Source organism: Phoxinus phoxinus, assembly GCF_949152265.1.
Source record: "Phoxinus phoxinus genome assembly, chromosome: 1".
NCBI lineage: Eukaryota > Metazoa > Chordata > Actinopteri > Cypriniformes > Leuciscidae > Phoxinus > Phoxinus phoxinus.
Window position 1 is genome coordinate 4,734,572 of NC_136876.1, and position 18,469 is coordinate 4,753,040.

Genomic DNA, 18,469 nt, shown 5'->3' on the forward strand with positions numbered 1-18,469 from the left:
TGAAGAAACATATTACGCGGTTCCACTCAGAGCTGGAGAAACCGCATTCTCTTCCAATCACGAACACTCCCGGTTACATTCAAAGGACCCTGGATCAAGTAGCAAAGCTTCCACCGAATTCTGAAAAGGCAAAACGAATTACCCGATCAGTGGCGGGTTTTATTGCCAAAGATCTGCGCCCGTACTCCGTTGTGGAAAACCAAGGATTTCGCACGATGTTACAGGTACTTGAGCCACGATACACTTTGCCCTCGCGTCGTTATTTTAGTGAGACGGCTGTCCCCGCACTCTACAGTGAGTGTAAAGATCACATCTTCGAATCCCTAAGTAATACGGACAGAGTGGCAATAACATGTGATGCATGGACATCAATTACAACAGAATCGTATGTCACTATTACGGCACACTACATTACAGATGAGTGGAAGCTTGCAGCTTGTGTTCTGCAAACGCGTGCTATGAGCGAAAGTCACACAGGGGCGAATATTGCTGAACTACTGCACAATGTTTCAGACGAATGGAAAATTCGGAACAAAGACTTGGTTTTGGTGAGTGACAATGCCTCTAACATGGCTGTTGCAGCACAGCTCGGCAAGTTTGCACATGTGAGATGTTATGCGCACACACTGAATTTGGCTTCCCAACGAGCGCTGAAGTTGCCGTCTGTGTCAAGGTTGTTAGGGAGAGTGAGGCGGATCGCAACTTTTTTCCACCGCAGCGCAATTGCAAACCATCAGTTGAAGGAGAAGCAAAAACAACTAAATCTTCCGTCTCACAAACTGAAATCAGACGTCATCACTAGATGGAACAGCGCATACGAGATGCTTGAAAGATTTCTTGAACAACAGCCGGCTGTCTGTGCTGCGTTACTATCACAGGAGGTGAGAAAAGGAGCGGCTGAAATCTTCACTCTTACGGAATCCGATATTTCATGCAGTGAGGATGTGATAACTGCTCTTAAGCCTATGAAAGATGCCACACTTCTGATGTCAGAGGAGAGCAGCCCCACTGCATGTTTAATTGCCCCATTGCATGCTAAACTGATCCAGGACATGAAAGAAAACACTGAGGAAAAATCAGTGATGATCAGGGAGATAAAGAGGGTCATATGTGAGGACCTCAGCAAAAGGTACACCACTGACCAGGAGACTAGCCTTCTTAACAAATGTGCTTCTCTCGACCCACGCTTTAAGGCACTGCCTTTTCTTTCCAAAGAAAAGAGAGAGGAAACGTACAAAACAGTGATCACTGAAGCTACATCATTACAAGAGGTAATTATTTTATCATCATTGACTAAATGTTTTAGCATGTGACATTAGAGTGCAATATTACGGTCTCAATATTATTAAGGCTTATTTGTGTGATGATTTCATGTCTTTAATTAAATTAATCTCTAATTTCTTTAAATATTTATCAGTGTGTAAATAATAATGTATACTGTGACTTACATTACCTCATTGAATTACTGGAAGAGTTATTTTTTATCTACACTCTGTTTATTTTCTTTTCTTTTAATTGCTTAAAAGCAGGAAGTGCATGACAATCTAGAAGACAGCACTGTGAAAGAAGCCAACATCTCAGTGAGCCCACAGCCTGAAGTCACAGAGTTGCAGGATGACTGTCCTACTACTTCAAAAGGAAGAGCTTCATCTCTGCTTCACAATCTGCTGGGGCAGACCTTCTCTGATGCTTCAGATACACCATATCATCAGTCACCCTCTGCCTTGGTTGAAGAGGAGATGACCAGGTATTGCAGTACCCCACCACTCCCTCTAACAGAGGACCCCCTCAACTGGTGGCATGTCAACAAGGTGTCATTTCCTGTGCTCTCCAAAATGGCAAAGAGATATTTATGCATTCCAGCAACCAGTGTGTCTGCAGAGAGGGTCTTCTCCACTGCAGGTGATATTGTGACAGCACAGCGAAGCACACTTACTTCTGAACATGTGGACCAACTGCTGTTCCTACACAAAAACTTAGTATTATAGTATTATATAAGATAAACTATGGTAGGCCAGCCTAGATGTTGAATATTTAAGTTTGTATTTAATTTGTTCCCTGACATTTTTCTTCTGCATTAGCCTGTTTTAAAGATTTTTTTGTGTGGCTCTAGACATTTTTTGTTAAAATGTTTAAAATAAACTGACAAATTGTCACACTTTTGTTTTGTCACACAAATTGAGTGTGTTTGAGTGTGCAAATTGATTACACAGTGTGCGTATTGATCACACAAATTTGTTTTGTCACATAAATTGTCATACAAATTGAGAACTGTTTATTCTTAATGATTGTTCATTGCAATTGTATGGCTTACCATTCATTCAGAGTTTGTTAATCCTGAAAATAACTTTGTTAATAAAATAAAAGTATTGAAAAAGAAATATTCATAATCATTTTTAATTTGGAAATACAGTCAAACAGATATTCTAACTATATACAAAAAGCATAGTAACTCCAATTTTGGTTAAAATAAAAAGTTTAGAGTATTTTTTGCACAGCAGGATAATTAATTAAGAATCGTTTTGGGAATCGGATCGTTCCTCCCAAAATCGGAATCGGATCGAATCGTTAAGTGCCTAAAGATTCCCACCTCTAATAGATGACATGCTGAAGTTGTTAAAAAACAAAATATTTAGTATTTGTGGTGTAGGTGTTTACATTTTGCAACTTGTTATAGAATACTTACAGATCAACTATTACATTCATGGTTGTATTTAACTGTGTCATGAATATCAAATTTAATTTATTTCTAAAAATCACTTCGTTTTACCTTATGACATTTTCAAGGACTGTATACAAAGAAACACATTAAAATGTCATATATTGTTATTTTTTATAAAGGGCACTAATAAAAACAAAAAATCTACACATAGATTTACACAAAAAATGCTATATTTAATTTGTCCTTTCATTTTTATTTTTTTACTGTTTTGAAATTCTAAAACGTCACTGACCCGATCATGCGCATGTGCAATGACGTAGAAATGACGTAATGATGTATGACGCACTGTTGTTTTCACCCGTCCGTGAAGTGGTGCAAGACAACGTTGTCCCACCAGTCCTTTGCTTCGGACTTTCATCCACAAACACCTTGTTCTGGGCTCTGGCAGAGGCATTTTAATTGCTTGATAAATACAAGCAGCACGGCACAGAACATCACGCACTCGTCGTCTCCTAATTAGCAGCTGAAGTACGTAAATGTTAAATCTGATTTTTAAAACAAAAAAAATAAGCACTGGTAAGAGGGTGGCTGTTATGCGCATCGTGGAACGGCGGCGGGAATCGTCTAGTGCACTGATTGTACGTAACTGCGCATGTCTAAAACGATCAAATCAGATGTAAAGCTTGTGACATGTAAACGCACACATCAACCCGATTACTTTATTTGGCGTCCATGTAAACACCTTGTTCGGATTCTTTAATCTGATTGAGCCATGTAAACACAGCTACTGTACTGGCCTCATTGAATTCACATTCAATTATCCAGCAAGTTAAACTCTATAATTAAAAAAAAAAAAAAACTATTAAAATAAGATTATATACATAAATTAGAGTGAAAATATAGACATAGCAGCAACTATTAAAATTAAGATTAGGCTATCTGTGTGGTTATTCTTTTTTTCCATTTCATCCCATTTAAGTTTTATTTTTGCATCTGGGCCTAAATGTGGAAATGAGAGCACGTGTGACAGGGCTCCAAACTGCGACTAAAATGGTCGCATTTGCGACCAAATATATTTATTTGCGAGTGAAATTTCTGCCAAGGTCGCGACAATACAAATTTACTCCCTTTGATTGTAAAATCTGCATCATACGTGCATGTTTTATAACCAGTAGCCTATCGCTTCATTTGTTTTGTTAACGTCATGAAATGAGACGCTTGAGTGAACTGAGTGACACTGAGTGAAAGCGCCAAAATATGAACGGGTAAAAGCGAATGTCACCTTTCCGCGCCAGGAAAAAAATGTCAAAGCGAAAAATATCGGACTTCAAGCAATCCTCATCTCTGTCAATCGCCAGCACGGATGACACACCTGCTAACAAAAAAGCAGGCACTAGCAGCTGTGCCAGCACGAGCGCGTTAGAGAATGCCAGAGACACAGGGATTCATCTTTCCGCATCAGTCAATGAACAACGTGTCGAAAGACATTTCAAAACGTCCTGGATTCAGGAGTTTTCTTGGCTGAGGTATGATCACGAGACACAAAAAATGTTTTGTGACTTTTGTTCAAGAGCGGGCAAAGAAATAGCGGGGAAAACGGAGTTCATTACAGGAACTAACCATTTAAAAAAAGAGACTGTGACAGTACAGGGACAGTAACAAGCATACAAAATGCACGCTAGTGTAGGGCGATATGCTCCATTTTCATATCGTCCTATCGTCAGCCTGTGAGATCGGCGATACACGATATTATCGTGAGGGGGCGGGGCTTACATATTTGATTATTAACTTGCTTTTTTACTTATTAATTTGCTTGTTTTATTACTTTGTTTTATATATGAGAAACTTTTTCTATTTTGCTGGTAAAGGTGGAGTGTTTATTAATAGGCTAAATCAGGTTATTTCCCGGTATAGTGAGATAAAAAAAAGATCAATTTTTGTATCTGACTCAAGAGTATTTCAAAATGTCAGCGGGAAATGTACGGACACACATCCTGTCATGCCGTTACAGACGCAGCATTTTGACTGTAGGCTATTTCTGCAGGAGATGAAATTAGAAGAATATTTATTGTTAAACAAGTGTTTAAAGAGTTGTGCTGTGTTCGTGATCTAAAGACATGTTATTAGGCCGCCGGCTATTTTAGTGGTATTATTATTATTATTCATATTTTGTAATTGTATTGTTTTTAGTGTTATTAATGTCATTAAATGTTTTGTTAACTAACAAATGTGTAACCATAATGTGCTATGGAAACAATAGGCCTACTGACGAACAACAATGCCGTTTTCATCTTGGATCTAGATAAGAATGATGCGTCCGTTAAAACAAGCACTTGTGACAATTTGTGAATGGATCACCTTGCAATTCAATTTTAATGTGGATGTAGTTTTTTGTCTGTTTAAAAAAAAAAAATCTTAAGCCGCGTTTCCACCGAAATTACCCGGAACAATTTGTCCCAGGAACTTTTTTCCCAGGAACTTTTTTTGCCCCAGACCGGTTGCTTTCTGCGTTTACACCGCGGTCTAAAGTACCCGGAAGATTATAAACTGCGCGCGACTGCTCCTCCCAGTCTGCGACGCACAGTAATTAGTTTTGAGCGCCACATTTATAATAAGTATGGAGGAGATTCAAACTGTGCTGCAGTTGTTTGTGATGTATTGCGGACATGAATGTGAGACGGCTGGGACGAACGCGCAGAAAATTTCCTGTTACACAAATACGCGTAATAAAGCCTGAACCTCGTCGTCGGTCCAGTGTTTTTTTATAATTAAATTCCATATTTGCAGACAGACAACTCTTAATGCATGAAGCCACGAACCGCAATAGATTTTTAAAAATGCCGGTTAAAATAGAATGCTGCGTGGAGTCCTCCAGTCAATATGCGGCGTGAACACAACCAATCAGCACGTTCAGCGCACAAGTCCCACCCCCGAAAGTTCCTGAACTTTGAAAAAGTACTACCTCGCCAGCAAGGACTTTCTGAGGGGGAAATATTTACCTGGAACTTCATTTAGACCCTGATTCCTGCGGTGTAAACACACCGAGTACCAGCCCAAAGGTCCTAGTTCCTGGGGAAAGTTCCCGCGGTGGAAACGCGGCTTTAGAGTCATCATACGCGTGTGATGGTGATGTCGCAAGTGTTATTAGTGATGAGGTGATGTCGTTAAATTTAGGCAAGGCAAATGAATTGTAGTTCCTAATATTAATTTAATAACAATACTATTTTTATTATAATAATAATACAAATAATTTAATACATTAATAAGAAAACGAGCCTATTATCGTATTGATATCGTCAAAGGCATCTGCCATCGGCAATATCACTGACTATCGTCGATACACGATACTATCGTCTATCGGCACAACCCTAATGCACGCGATCACATAATCGCGAAGAATGCTCCACAGACTGCACCGTTAGCACGTGCAGTTTCTCGTGCATGCGAGCTGCGGAAATGTATTTATTATATAAAAAATTTTATTTGACTATATAGTTCATAAGTCGGAAGTGACATTCAGTTCCCAAATAAGCTTCAGTTCCCAGAATATTCACAAGATGAAAATGCTGAAACTGTAAGAAGAGGAGAGACATGCACACAACAGGGTGACTAAAGGTAACTGCATTGTTATGTGGCTCTTAAAAAAATTATTTGGCACCTGTTTTTTTCCCCTATAGGAGCCAATGGCTCCTTAATTGATTTTTTGTTTGAAGCCATGTGTGATTAAAAACATGTAAAATAGGGGTGTAACGGTACATGTATTTGTACCGAACCGTTTCGGTACAGGACTCTCGGTACGGTGCACATGTGTACCGAATGCAATCTTTCACGTAAATTAGGCTAGTTTAGTTTATACGTCAATTCCGAGTTTCCACACGAACATATTAAGTGTCGGAAGTCTCCGCGTTGTGTTGCCATAGATATCAAAGAGCTTTGTAGATAATGCGCGTTGCACTTGCACTTGAGCTTGAGCGCGTGAATTTTTTTTTCCCTCCAAACCACTTCAGTGGAAATCCCGCCCTGCAGCTGACTCTAAAGTTTTCATTGGTCATGCTCATGTCAAACAATCACCTGATCCCTAAACCTACCCGTCACTGTAACCTAAACCAATGAAATCGGCTGCAGGGCGGGATTTCCGCTGAAGTGGTTTAAAAAATATATATAATAATTCACGCGCTCAAGCTCAAGTGCAACGCGCATATCTACAAAGCTCTTTGAGAACTACATACAAGCTGGGATTGGTAATGCTGCACTCACTGTCTGTAATCCATAGTTATTTATATTATTCATTATATTCTAGCCTATGTGATATTGGTTTGAGAGTATTTTATTTAGTGGAGAACTTTGCAGCTGTATTTTATTCCTTATTATTTTTTATTTAATTAAATATATATATTTTAATATTATATATATATATATATATATATATATTAATATTATATATATATATATATATATATATATATATAAAATATTAAAACGTTAATAATAAATATATTATATTTTATAAAAAAAGTGTAAACAAATTGTAACAAAAAAAAGTTTATAGTAAACATTCAAACAACCAGCAGTTTAATGTTTGCATTTCTTTCCCTTACTGTACCGAAAATGAACCGAACCGTGACTTTAAAACCGAGGTACGTACCGAACCGTGATTTTTGCGTACCGTTACACCCCTAATGTAAAAGCATGCTGTACCAAACAACATCAAAAATCAATTATCAATATACAAAAATACATTCAACTCAGTGATAATGACAAAACCAGAAAACTCACAAAGAATGCCCCATCCACAACTCCAAACTAAGATGTCCTTGAATTAAGAAAGCCCACAACATGTGCAACCTCATGGTGTCTCCGACTCTGCGATGGATTATCACGATTAATACCGTTCCAAATGATCCTATCCAGGACATATAGATAATCCCGCGGTAACTAAAGAGCCTATCATTTAGTCGTGTCCTCAAGAGTTAGGCGATCAGTCTATACAAATTCGTATTCTATTATAAAGATAATAGATTTCCCCTCTGTGTTATAAGTCTACCTGGTTTGGTCCTCTTCAACCGCGTTCGCTATACAACAATAACCCTGTCGTAAGCTGCCTCTTTGGCTAGGCTTTATTAATCAATCAAAGCTCACAGTGATTATTCTTATATCAAAAGAAGCATACGTGAGCTCATGCGAACTCATCCGGGAGAGATGAGAGATCACTTCCGGAGCCTTCCGGCGCTTGCGCAGACTAAGTAAACAGATCACTTGGACGTGGTTGTGTAAAAGAGATAAAAACTAGAGGTCGACCGATAGTGGATTTTACCGATAACGATAGCTAGGTTGGGCCATACGTAAGGGTTAATGCCCGACGAGGTGTCCATTGTCAGGTTTTAATGGACGACGGCGAGGTGTGAACCGGCCGACGCACAGCGGAGGACGCTTGCCTCCGCCGAAGTCCATTAAAACCTGACAATGGACACCTCGAAGGGCATTAACCCGCTTATACCATGGTCACTTGCCAAATAACAAATTTTTAAAACATTAGTTTATATTTTAATTAGTTTTACAATCGAAATCTTAAGTTACAAGTTACAAACAATAACTTGGTTTCCTTGGTTACGCCTGACAGTTTATTTAGGTGTGCTCTATCACTTTTTAACGGACACCCTACAGCCAATCAGAATCGAGTATTCACCCAGACCATGGTATAATTGCCGATAACCGATTAATGAACCGATAGTTTTTAAAATTGATACTGGATAAAAACAAACATAAATCCAAACAGTCATACTTAAAGATGGCCAAATTTAAATATCTACAATGCCAGAGCATTGAAATGACATAAATATTACATGTATAGTCAGTCTAACACTTTTGCTTCTATTTTATAAACACTTGATGATTATCTAATCAAAATAACAAAATATGTATTAAAGGACAAGTTCGGTATTTTACACTTAAAGCCCTGTTTACAGATCGCATCTGATGAAATAGAACGGTTAAGATTAGCCTAAACTTTGGACACATGCTGCTGTCCCGAGAATTTTAGGTTTATTTTCGCTTTCGCAACCCCACAAGGGTTGTCTATATGCACTGGAAGATTCCTTCCTAAAAATACATTAAACTTTCGTTTACAAAGACGTGAAACTCACCGAGTGATCAGGGGTGTTCACTGATATGATCCCCCCAAAAAAAAAATCGCTGAAAAAGATGCATTCCAACAGGTTTTATCGTAGTTTTTGTCCAACTCCATTGACTTGTATTGAATGCGCTGTGTGAGGTACGGTATTACTCCGCCGCTTCTTCTTCTGTGTATTCAATAAAATGCCAGCGGTTTGCTTGCAATTGGCAAAGGTGCATTATCGCCACCAACTGGGCTGGAGTGTCTATTATTCAAGCTCTCAATGGAAGAATCACGGGTGTGACGCGTTTGGCAAAATAGGTCCACAAAAGCGAAATAAACCTAAAATTCTCGGGACAGCAGCACGTGTCCAAATTTTAATCTGAACCGTTCCATTTCATCAGATACGATCTGTAAACAGGGCTTTAAGTGTAAAATACTGAACTTGTCCTTTAAAGTGAAGATGAAAAAAATAAATAACCGAAATCAAATACTTTTCTGATTCGTTTATGTTTCTGTCGGCTGTATGAACATATCAGTTTGCTTACGTCTCTAGCTTTAAATATGCAACTTCTCTGCATATTTAATGCATAAAAGTGACCAGCTGGATATGAACTAATGCAAATAGAGGTAACAATTGTGACATTAAACATTCGGATTGGACATACGTTTATGTTTGTCAGTGTTTTAACCGCTTGAGGTACTACTAATGTTAGCGTCCTCTCAGCCTCGAAGGCAAACAAACATACTGTTGTGCTGTTCTTTCTCTACTAATGCAGCATTTAGTCAACAAATTAATCACTTTATAATGATATGACAATGTACTGTATACATACATTTGAGCTGTCGGTGCTTTAAACGCGCATCTGATGTCAGCGCTCTCCACGCAGCACGCAGCATCACATGTCGAAATAAACAACACGAGGCACGAGTTTTTATTACACCTCTAGAGGCCGCTCTTGTACTGCATGATGCCAGCTAGGGCTGAACGATATATCGTTATCGTATCTATATCTCGATATGAACTTTCAAGATATTACTATCGAAAAAAGCAACGATATCGACGATATAGATCCCCCCCTCTCCGCGCTCGCCCTGCATACAACTCTGGCAGTATGAGTTGTATGAGTGTATGGCAGTATGAGTGCGGGAGAAAATGCGGCCGGTGGCAGTGCAGAATCTGACTTGGTGCCAAAACATAAATCATCTTCCATAATTTGGAAGTATTTTGGATTCAGAAAAGACGATGTAAACCAGAGTGACGTGTTGTGCAGGTCGTGCTTAGCAAAAATTGCGTCTAAGAAAGGTAGCACAACAAACATGTTTCACCACCTGAAACAACACCATCTGCATGAAGAGTGCATGACAATGAGAGAAACACCGGGGACTTCTCAGTCATCCCAAAATAAACCAAAGCAAAGTTTGATTGCTGATGCATTCAGTAGCGTTACGCCGTACGAGTCGTCGTCCACCAGACATAAAGAAATTACAGACGCTATAGCATACCACATTGCAAAAGACATGGTACCTGTGTACACGGTCTCAAAAGAAGGCTAATAACTTTGAGACAGAGAGGGGTGTGTGTGTGAGTGTGAGTGAGAGTGAGAGAGAGAGAGAGAGAGAGAGAGAGAGAGAGAGAGAGAGAGAGAGAGAGAGAGAGAGAGAGAGAGAGAGAACAATCTGCATTATTATGTGGTTATTTAGCTGTTGTAAAATAATCATGAATTATTTTTGTACATCTATTTTTCCAAGAAAACGCAGTGAAAGGTGACAGCCGGATCAGCCGTGCAACAGGTGTCTGCAAAAAGTTGGTGTGCCACTTCTCACACAGCTGGAAAAAGAGAGTGGCACTTGAGCAAGCCCAGAAGCGCCTCAACCTTCCAGTCCATGGACTCATCACTGAGTGTCAAACTAGATGGGGGTCTAGGGTGCTCATGATTAACAGGATTCTGGAGCAGCAGAAAGCACTCCATGAGGTCCTCTCAGAGGACAGAAACACCCGGCACCTAATTCTTGGATATCAAGATCTGGATGTGCTGGAGTCAGTCAGCAAGGCACTGGGACCACTGCTTGAATTCACGGATGCTCTGTCAGGGGAGGATTACATTAGTGTTTCACAAATCAAACCAGTACTCAGCCTGTTTAACACAACCATCTTGGCACCAGAGGAGGGTGATACAGACATGACCAAGTCCTTAAAAAAGAACATTTTGGAGTACTTGAACAGCAAGTATGAAGAGAGAGTTACACAAGAGCTCCTGGATGTGGCACACTTCTTGGATCCAAGATACAAGACACTAGGGCTGGGCGATAAAACGATAACGATAATTATCGCGATATAATTTTTCTCGATAAAACGATATCAAGAGCTCGATAAATGTTCGATAATGTTTTTGCTCCAAAAGCGGAACGAATCTCATTTGAACCGCGCGCGCCACACGGACCGTTTATCCGCTCGGCTCAAAGTCCAAACGGCAGCGCAGCGCGAGCTCACTAGAGCAGACTCGTTTACTCTGATCGCTCTCGGTCAGGAGATCCAGTGAGAAGCGCTTGAATACAGCGAAGAACACACGTCTCAGTGATTTAAGCTAGTTTAAAGGCAGATGAAGCGGCGCTGACGAACAGGAGACTTACTGTGAGCAACGATACAGTCAGAAGCTTCTCCGTCTACACATTCCCATCATTTACCACGGATTTAACGTTACTGTAACGTTAGCCTAGTAATATTAACTGCACCATGAAATGTGGGATATATATATATATATATTGACTTGTATAATATTATTAATGTAGACAATGTATTAAAGGACTAATGGAATATAATTACAGTTTTTAATAATGTATTTAGGCTACTGATTTTCATAAATACCATAGAAACCATAAAGTTACATTTTATCTGTGGTTATCATCATGATCTAAATGCATGATGCTGACCAATGGTTAATTTTAATAAAACTAAAGAATATTACATTTGACCAAATAAAAATAATGTTGTTACTTTTTTTAACAGATGTTACTGTTTTTGTTAATGAACACACCGGTAAATTGTATAAAGTAAATCTGCATCTTAACTCAAGCTAATACTACTGAAATAAAGATATTTATTTAAAGGAAAAATGTCAAATGTTTGAATGTTCTACCTCAGATTTGTGAAATGTTCACCTGTTTGGCAAGTGTTTGTCATGATATGTTCTGACAATAAAGAGTAGTTTAAAAACACAATGCTCTGGTTGCTACAGCTTTCACTTAGGAGTAAAAATCTGTCTTTAAACTTAAAATAAATAAAGATTTGACATTTATCGATAATTATCGATATCGACTGATATAAAAAAAAATATCGTGATATTTTTTTTTGGCCATATCGCCCAGCCCTACAAGACACAATACATCAGTGTCAACGACGTCCCCATCATCAAAGCCAGACTGGTGTCAGAGATGAAGATGATGGAACACAAGGTAAAAATAATGGTTAGAATGGAGTAAATGAGAAGAGTTCCTTCCATTTAAATGCATTATCTTACATTTTAGTAAATATTTAAGTTTAAATTTAGCTGAATTGTGTCATTCATATAAAAACGAATTAAATTCTTTTTTCTTGGTTTTTTTTTGTTTTTACTATTTTCTAGCATTCTGTTGAGTGCAGAGAGACCAGAGTGGAAGAAGTTTCACCCCCACCCACCAAAAAGGCTAAGAAGTCATTGGGAAGTTTCTTCAAAAGATCCACCGCAAGTGCAACAGTACCAATCGATCCCACTGCTGCCATAGAAGCTGAGCTGAGTGCCTACATGCAGTCCCCCACAACTGACAACGACGAGGACCCCCTTCTGTGGTGGAGATTAACTCACAAAGTCAACTTTCCCCGGCTCAGCAACATGGCAAGAAAATACTTGTGCATGCAGGCCACCAGCTCTCCCTCAGAGATAATTTTTAGTGCATCAGGCAACATTGTGAGTTGTCAGAGGTCCTGTCTGAAGCCTGACATGGTTAACAAGCTAGTGTTCCTGGCAAAGAATCTGTAGAAGTTGTGCTGCCTGTAACTACCTCTGTTCAGTTAGTAGCAAATGCATTTTCTGCATACAGTTATGTGATCTTTTGAAGAATATAAATGTTGTTGCACTTCAATGCACTTTCAATGTTCCACCAGCTGCTGCATTTGTTATTTATTGTTAAAGCAGAGCTGCAGTAAAAGGTTTGATTTGTATATTTTTTTTTGGTAATTTATGTTAATGTTGACTTGTTCTTAAAAATAAAACTATACTTTCCACATTTTTTCGTATTATGATCTTTTTATTTTTCTGAGAAATGCTTGGTTTTCACCGAACCCCGTAGTCATATCGTATTGTATCGATATCGAGATATCTGGCATGAAAATCGAGATATGAAATTTTGTCCATATCGTTCAGCCTTAATGCCAGCAGACCCTTCTCAGCTCTTACACTGTGTAATGAATGACAGCGCGCGCTTCTCAGCCGCTCCAGCAATGGACGCAACCAGGAAAAACTATCGGTATATATTTTTGCCGATAACGATAGTTCCACCAGTCAACTATCGGTGCCGATTAATCGGCAAAACCGATGAATCGGTCGACCTCTAATAAAAACTATATAAATACTGTTCGTTTTCTCACACAAACCGCTTGTTTCGTGTCTTAGGCCATCAATGTGCACTTACGATGGGGAATTTTTAATTTGGACTTTTCTCTGCATGCTTTTGGAGACATTACCTATATACCTGCATTATATGACTGACAGACAAGAACGGTTTGACCTAAAAATATCAAAATTGAAACTACTGCGGAGACAAAGACACCTACATCTTGGATGCACTGCAGGTAAGATAAAACATACCAACATTTAATTTCAAAGTGAACTATCCCTTTAACCTCCAAAACAAAGTCTGTCTATTTATTTATCGTACAGTAACTGATGCCAATTTATTCATTGTTTTAATTATTTGTATTAGGCTACTTATAACATTGCTTCTTCATTAAAATACAGGTATCTAAAAATACAGAAAATAATATAAATCATTTAAATTCTTCAAAATATAAATAATGGTAAGAAAAATCATAAACACAGAAATAAACGTACATATAGTAGCCAATTACCCTCAGTCTGCTGACACCAATGAAATGAGCTTTAAGTGTCAATTTACAGGAGATCTGAAGACATCAGCATAATAAATGAGGTGAAAACAGGAACTATTGTCATGAAATAAAGAGTGTTTTCAGCAGATCTGTTAATATTGATGAGCCTCAGACTATCAACACTCATTCAACAAGCCATTCAGGATCATCAGCAGATCAGCTCACTTTATTCTGAGTGTTTGCTGTTAGAAACACATTATTTGAGTCAGGATACATGACAAAAGCCTGTAAAACTGCTACACTGAAAGACAATACTGTTATTTATCACAATATAACATGGATAAATCGCCCATAATAAAACGAAATAATAAATAACCTCTCTTTATGAACATCTTCAGGCAAATAACTACAACACCATAACATGTTAATCTAAATATAGTTTGACTTTATAATAATTATCAATTGCAATAAAGTAATTCCATTATTAACATGTTACATATTTGTACAGAAACTGAAATGATCATAAAACTCTTAAAAATAAAGATGTAGTAATGTTTCCTGTGTCAAACTTCATTAATATTTATCTATATTCCCATGTATAGATTTGAAATTTCCCACATTCATTACTCGGGGGCAATATAAAGTCAATTTTAATAAGTATGTAATCTAATCATTTACTTGTATATTTGTCACGATACTACGCTTAATGGGAGTAATAATCAAATTTAGATTGTGTTTCTTCTTAGAAAATAATCATAAATATTGATTTTGAGTTAATTTAGATCTTTGATTATTCTGGGCATTTCCTAATTTCAAATATATACTGTAGGCTATTACATAACAAACATTCAATCACATTGAAACTTAAAAGTAAGAACAATTATATAACCATTAAGAGTACAAACATACCTTTAAAGAAGAGTAGTAAGAGGCGAAATGAGCAAAACACACCGGAAGTCCTGCTCTCTCACTCCTGCATGGACAAACACACGCGCGAATGAAGCGATATCACGATTAAAAGCGCCAGTTTCAAAGAGAGTTCGCTAATTACACGGATAAGTTACATGAAGTATTGATCAACGAAGTTTTAACACGATTTACACTGTGATGATGTTACAAAGAGACAGTAAACAGCACATGTGTGTATGAGAGAGTGAAAGATACTGCTTCCCGTCTGCTTTCTAAGCGCGAATGTTTAAAGGGGAAGTACTTCTAACGGCAGTTTCATATGGAAGGCGAACGGGGTCAAAAGTCTTTAAACGAAACGCGTGAATTTTGACCGCGTCAACACGCATTGTTTGTCCGCGTTGACGCGGCAACAAGCACAGCAGCCAATAAAATTGCTGTATTTGTATTGTTAATTTTATACTTTAGTTGTTGTTGTTATTCTCTGGTTTACACATTTTGAGCTGCATTTACAATGCCTTATATTCATCTTGTTTTTTATTGTATTATACTCAAAATGTCTGTACTTGAACTAAATAATAAAATAAAAAAAATATTAAAAAACGAATTAAATTATTATTTTAAAGATAAAATGTCTCCTGACACTATTAAAGTTATAGTTTTGTCATATATATATATATATACATATATACATATACATATAGATATATAGATATATACATATATATACATATACATATATATACATGTGTTTGATCAAACACTCACCATATAATTATAAAATGAAGTAAAAACGGTTTAATAAACTTCTTTTAAGTGACATTAATCAATTAAGCAAAACAAACACTGTTTTATCCAAAACAACATGTATTCAGTTGTGATTTTTATAATACATTTTTTGAAATTTCAATTGAATTTGTCATCCAAGGCTTGTGTTCTAAGTCAAAACTCATTCCTTCACAGATCGCAAACATGAATTACCTCCGCCATCTTCTTTCTCTAAAGGAAATGACGTATAACTATGGTTACTGCTGATTGGCCAACGCAGTAGCCAGGAGGAAACGTACTCGGTTAACGTAACGGTCTGTGTCACGTCCCACCAGAATGGGAGTGGCCTAGGCCTATAAATGCCCGAGCACGGCGGTCATTCTCTGATTTTCATCGCCGAAGCGACCCAGAGCGTGATGCAGTTACGGCACAGAGACGCAGTACTCGTTCCTCTTCTAGAGAGAACTGAGGTTACGTTAGTAACCGAGTACGTTCTCTTACGAGAGTTCTCTCGTACTGCGTCGAAGACGCTATGGGAACCCTGTGCAAAACGCCGAGGTGCATTTCAGCATATATATGTATATAGATATATATGGGTCAATACATTGCTCATAAGACATATCTGTCAGTGAGTGATTCTTAAAACAGTTTGGCAATCTGGGCCGTAACAAGAACGGGGCAGAAACACCATATTTGTCTGTTTAGACCGAAAGCAACCTGGCCTGCAAGGCGGGAACCTCTAGGTTATAAAACTTTTAAAATATAGACGGGAAGGCCCAGCCTGCCGCCATACAGATATCTTGCAACGAGATTCCACTAGACCAAGCCCACGAGGAGGCCATGACCCTCGTAGAATGTGCTCTGATGCTCAACGGGCACGGCAGTCCTTTTGATGCGTAGGCTAGCGCTATGGCATCCACTACCCATCCAGACAGGCTCTGTTTTGACGCAGCTAGTCCCTTGGGACGTCTGTCTAAAAACAGCGGAGTGGGACACGTAAGCTCTTAACGCCCTAACCGGGCAAAGGAAGCTAGCGTTGTCTTTTCCCCGGAGGAAGGCAGAGCCGACAGGGAGATAACCTGAGCCCTGAACGGTGTGTTGAGGGACTTAGGCACATACCCGTGTTTCGGCTTCAGTACGACTTTAGAGTCATCAGGCCCGAACTCCATACATGACGCTCTCACCGAGAGCGCTTGCAAATCCCCCACACGCTTCACTGAAGCGAGAGCCAGAAGAAACACTGTATTGAAAGACAAGTGCTACATGTCTACTGAATGCACAGGCTCGAACGGGGCACCCTTCATGGCATCCAATACCGTAGAAAGGTCCCAGACGGGGACTGAAGGAGGTCTGGGAGGATTCAATCTCCTAGCTCCTTTCAGGAAACGAACAACCAGGTCGTTCTTACCAAGTGACCGGCCAAGCGTCGGATTGACGAACGCTGTTATAGCCGCCACGTAAACTTTGAGTGTGGATGGGGTCCTACCCTTATCCAGCAGCTCTTGTAGGAAGGAGAGAACCTCCGTTTCCCCGCACTGCAGGGGTGATACACCCTGGGCTGAGCACCAGCCAGAGAACACAGACCATTTAGGGGAATAGAGCTGTCTAGTAGATGGGCCTCTAGCCTGCTCGATCATGTCTAATACTCCCTTTGGCTAGTGCTGTAGCGGCGCGTCGATGACGTCGACGGTTCGACGTGAAAATTACGTCGACGTCATATTTTTTCGTCGACACTTCTTTATTTATTTTTTGCACCGTTCCCGGAGGTACAGCTCGACACACACACGTGGGAGACCGAAACATTGCAGAATGGAGGACGAAACGGCAACCTCTTCACAGAATTCCCAATAGTGTTGTCAAAGTACCAGTCGGTACTGAAAATGTGACGGTACCAGCATTTCTGTAGTACCGGGTATATTCGGTATTATATACCCGGTACTACAGAACGAGTGACGCTCGCGCTGTTTTTAGTCTCTGCTGCCTCACGATATGATGACATGATGAAATTAAATATTAACCCTGCAAGTTCTGCTTGTCTCTCCATAGATATACATAATAAAGGCTAATAAAAGATATACATAATAAAGGCATCACCCGGCGGCCATCTTGTCACAGGGAAGCTTTCTGTAAGGTGAGTGATCTGCACGAACACAAATACTCTTATCTCGCTGAAATCTTGACGGATTTACAAACGGTTTGGTTTCTTACAAACGTTATTAACGTGGCTATAATTCTGGATGCTTGAACATGTTGAAATATATAATATTATAATTATTCATAAGTTTGCAGTGTCATAACTACATCTCTGACGTTTATAACAAACCAACCCATTTGAAAATCGGTAGAAAATTGAGCAAATGGTTATTTAAAAAGTACATGCACCATTAAAACAATGTTACGAGTGAGCGAGCCCCCTGTGGCAAGATGGCCGCCGTGTGCGGACGTCAACCTCCATTGGCCAGCAGCGCGGACGAGACATCTAGCCTTTATTATATGATATCTATGCCTGTGACACCGTTTGCCAAGGTGTGTTTCAGTGTTCATTAGTCATTATGAGTTCATTTGTCCCAGCTGTGTCTTGTGTTTTATGGTGCGTAATTTTAAACACCTTTTACCTTATTTGAATTATTCTCAGGTTAGGTAAAGTAAGTCAAATCTGTTCTAAATAATAATAATTTAAATTGCCATACTTATATTTAGATCACAGAAGACTTTTAGGTTAAGTTGTTTACATAAAAGGTATATAAAACAAAAATAAAAGTAAATCAAAACCGAATCGTTTACAAGCTTTTAAATGCAGGAGGCACAACAGCAAAGGCATCGAACACCGGAGAGGCCGTCCTTGGTGGATCAGCGTCTACCTTCACGTTCTTGCTTTCCAGTTCTTTTTATAGTCCATCATACTTTTTGACAGCTGGAAACTCCTGTGGAAGGC

The 18,469-nt window shown here is 38.9% G+C and overlaps 3 protein-coding genes across 4 annotated transcripts in view; 2 read left to right on the forward strand and 1 right to left on the reverse strand.

Moving 5' to 3' along the window:
- The window catches only part of LOC306999735 (uncharacterized protein), a 501,826-nt gene that overhangs the window by 436,363 nt on the left and 46,994 nt on the right, over positions 1-18,469 (forward strand). The window lies entirely within an intron of this gene.
- The window catches only part of LOC306999562 (uncharacterized protein), an 825,164-nt gene that overhangs the window by 118,897 nt on the left and 687,798 nt on the right, over positions 1-18,469 (reverse strand). The window lies entirely within an intron of this gene.
- LOC307001506 (E3 SUMO-protein ligase ZBED1-like) lies at positions 478-2,595 on the forward strand. Of its 2 annotated transcripts, none has more exons than XM_079618108.1 (2): positions 478-1,271; positions 1,527-2,595. In XM_079618108.1, the coding sequence occupies exons 1-2, from the start codon at positions 570-572 to the stop codon at positions 1,986-1,988; spliced, it is 1,164 nt and encodes a 387-aa protein (XP_079474234.1). In that variant the 5' UTR covers positions 478-569; the 3' UTR covers positions 1,989-2,595. The 2 variants fall into 2 exon arrangements, with proteins under 2 accessions (XP_079474234.1, XP_079474235.1); XM_079618109.1 differs by having other exon boundaries at positions 752-1,271; positions 1,530-2,589.

Bases quoted from the DNA above. Each gene is read 5' to 3' on its own strand.
- LOC307001506 (XM_079618108.1), top strand. From the start codon at position 570: ATGGCTGTTGCAGCACAGCTCGGCAAGTTTGCACATGTGAGATGTTAT. The intron at 1,272-1,526 runs GTAATTATTTTA...ATTGCTTAAAAG, and splicing joins AAGCTACATCATTACAAGAG to CAGGAAGTGCATGACAATCT.